Here is a 3,011-nt window from a genome sequence, read left to right as displayed (position 1 = left end):
TGTGTGTGTAGAGAGAGAGAGTGAGAGATGCTTCGTCTGTGCACATGTGTAAAAATACTTGAATAGTGAATCTTATATAAGGTGAAATTTATAGCATACCTATACATGTGTAAACAGAATAGTGAATGTCATGGTGAATCTCATATAAGGCAAAATCTAGGATGAGCCTAACAACACATAATTTAAAGCTATAGTCCTTGCTTTAAGAAGCTATTCTTTTCACGTCCAAAAATATTAGTAGTCGTTGCTTTGAGAATCCTTTGTATTCATGTCAAAAATAATAACTTGAAGTACCAACCTATGCTTTTTGAACCCTTTCTTTTGCTATTATTTTATAAGGGTTATGAATGTGTGAAGGACAAGTTGTTCAAGGATGCAATCCTTGGTTCTTAAGGAAACGTTTTTCTCCTCTCTTCAAAAAATATTAATGGTTACAAGTACAGAAAGAAATGTTTTTGGACCTCTTTATTGAAGAGAAAACGTTTTTCTCCTCTTCAAAAAATCCTAATTATTAGAGAGCACACCCATCATAACTTGTCCTACTGTGCTGTGTGGCTATTAGAGAACACAACCATAACTTCTCCTTTTATCTCGTGCTGTGCTGTGCTGTGCTGTGCTGTGCTGTGTGTTTTTTTTCCTTTACACTAAGGGAAAATCCTAACTATTATTATTATTATTATTATTAGAGAGCACACACTACCGACATCGTCATGGCGGCTCGCGAAGTTCCTCCCACCATCGACATCCAGGGCTTGTTAGGCGACGGGCGCAGCGCTGTGCTGCAGGAGCTTTCCCGTGCGTGCGAGGAGTGGGGCTGCTTCCAGGTATAACACACACACACTACCTCCTCCTTATTTACGTCAAGCAGCATATATTTTGTTGAGAGGGAGGTATTCGCTTGATTGATTTATTAACCAGTCAGTATCGTCGTATGATAATAATGAGCAGGTGGTGCATCACGGGGTGCCCGATCGCGTGATCGAGGGCATGTGGGTGGCCGCTCGGAAGTTCTACGAGCAGCCGGCCGAGGCCAAGCGGGCTTTCACAACGACGAGGCGGGACGATGGCATGAACTTCATGAGCAACGAGCTCACAGAGGCCACCAACTGGCTGGAAATCCTGATGGTGCGCCGCCGCCCGGGCATCTGCGACGGCTTCCAAGACGCCCGTGAAATCTTTGGGTAGTGCCTTGAACTGTTATTAGGGGTCATTAATTCAGGATTACTTTTGTTTAATAAGGTCGACATTGTCCTAGTTAACGCTTTGGGTTGATCGGATCATTGCACAAAACATAGAGCTCACTTGCTATAAAAGCAAAGCTCACCATTCTTTTCGGATCTTTGAATAAGGAAATGTATGACCAATGTGGGTCTTGTTTGGATGGTTATGTGTGTAGGGAAAGCCTTCTCGACTTTGGGCATGATGTACAAAAGCTTGGCAATGATTTGTACGATGCTGTGTTCGAGAGCCTTATTGGGAAGGAAAGCATGGATAACCACAAAAGCAAAAAAGGGCTTCCCACAATTGAGAGAGTAGTTCTCACCCTCAACTTTTACCCTCCGTGCTTGGACCCCAATGCTGCTACTATCGGCTTCAAAGAGCACACAGACGTGGGCACTCTTACCTGCCTCTTACAAGATGAGGTTGGCGGCTTACAAGTGCAGTCCCCATCTGGTGAATGGGTTGAACTCAAGTATCGACCCAACGTTTTTGTGGTTCTCTTGGCCGATCAAATGGAGGTTTGTGACATCTTAAACCTATGTTATAACCACCTCTCTTAGGATATATATATGATATATTACGGTAGCTCAAAGATATTGGGAGCAAGGAGTGCAGATCAATACTCCCCCTCCTCTTCGCCAAATAACAGGCGCATGGGATCAATACTCCCTTCCCCTCCCCTTTGCCAATAACCACACCTCCCCCACCCCCCTCCCCACCCAACAATTGGATTAAAAAGAAACGAACCTCACGTAAGGTGTGAGATATTTATATAATATAATATATTACACTAATCCCTCCCTTCTTCCCAAGGAGTGGGATATAGAGAAATGAACCTCCTCTCAACCTTCTTTATATCCCACCCAAGGAATGGATATAAAGAAATGTACCTTCCCTAAATACAAAAAAGAAAATGATAATTAAAAGGTCTTACAGGTTTCACCTTGCTGCTGTGCAGATCTTGACAAATGGACGGTATAGATCCTCTCCCCATCGTGTCATAGCTAATCCAAACAAGTTACGGATCTCTCTTCCCTTTACATTTGGACCTCCAGAGGAAGAATTTATTGCTCCTATTCCTGAGCTCATTAACCATGATTACCCATGCGTGTACCAAGGAGCCACTTTCAAAGAGTACATGATGCGCTACTTCGATACAAGTCTACCGAACCATAAGAAAGGCCTTGAATTCGCCAAGGCTCTTCTGGAGAGATCAATGAATGAAATGGAACAATAATTATCTTGATTTATTAGTTATGTTCATTTTTCTTTGGACTTATATAGAGTATTTATTTGGCCTTTGTGTTCTTATATGGTTTGTATGCTACATGTGTCATGTTTACTTTATGGACTTTTTATTCAAGAGGACACTATTTCAAAAATGCTTGTGCTCTCGGTTCATGGGAAGGTGTTAGAAATAATGTCCCAAACATGAGCTATTTTCTTGTGGTTATTTCTACCATTTATCCTTGCTGTAAGTGCTCTTTGGTGAAGAAGATTTACCAAGCATCTAGCCTACCATTTTCTCTTAATTTAGGAGCATCCCCTAGTGTCTCTCAAATTTTGGAATCTACCTCTTTTAGGTGCTCAATTATCTCCACTATTTTAGCCTAGCTACTCTCCACCTTTACACCTCATAATAAAAGTAGAGCTTGGCTCTCTCTCAATGTACTTGCCTATATATTCTCATTTTCAATAAGATATGTTCTCATTTTACAACTTAATCTCGCCCACATTATTCTCATTTAGTTAGTGCATTCTTACTGACTTCAGCTTAGTTTGATTATGCT

At 41.5% G+C, this 3,011-nt stretch overlaps 1 protein-coding gene across 1 annotated transcript; it reads left to right on the top strand.

Moving 5' to 3' along the window:
• The first annotated feature begins 515 nt into the window (after positions 1-515).
• LOC147632506 (fe(II)/2-oxoglutarate-dependent dioxygenase 4-like) lies at positions 516-2,639 on the top strand. The gene is made up of 4 exons (XM_086806871.1): positions 516-824; positions 949-1,181; positions 1,397-1,739; positions 2,180-2,639. The coding sequence occupies exons 1-4, from the start codon at positions 711-713 to the stop codon at positions 2,456-2,458; spliced, it is 969 nt and encodes a 322-aa protein (XP_086662997.1). The 5' UTR covers positions 516-710; the 3' UTR covers positions 2,459-2,639.
• The last annotated feature ends 372 nt before the right edge of the window (positions 2,640-3,011 follow it).

This window comes from Cibotium barometz, chromosome 13 (genome assembly GCF_041138505.1).
Source record: "Cibotium barometz isolate CiBa-2024 chromosome 13, ASM4113850v1, whole genome shotgun sequence".
NCBI lineage: Eukaryota > Viridiplantae > Streptophyta > Polypodiopsida > Cyatheales > Cibotiaceae > Cibotium > Cibotium barometz.
Note: the sequence above shows the minus strand (reverse complement) of the source record. Positions and strands in the feature narration are given on the sequence as shown.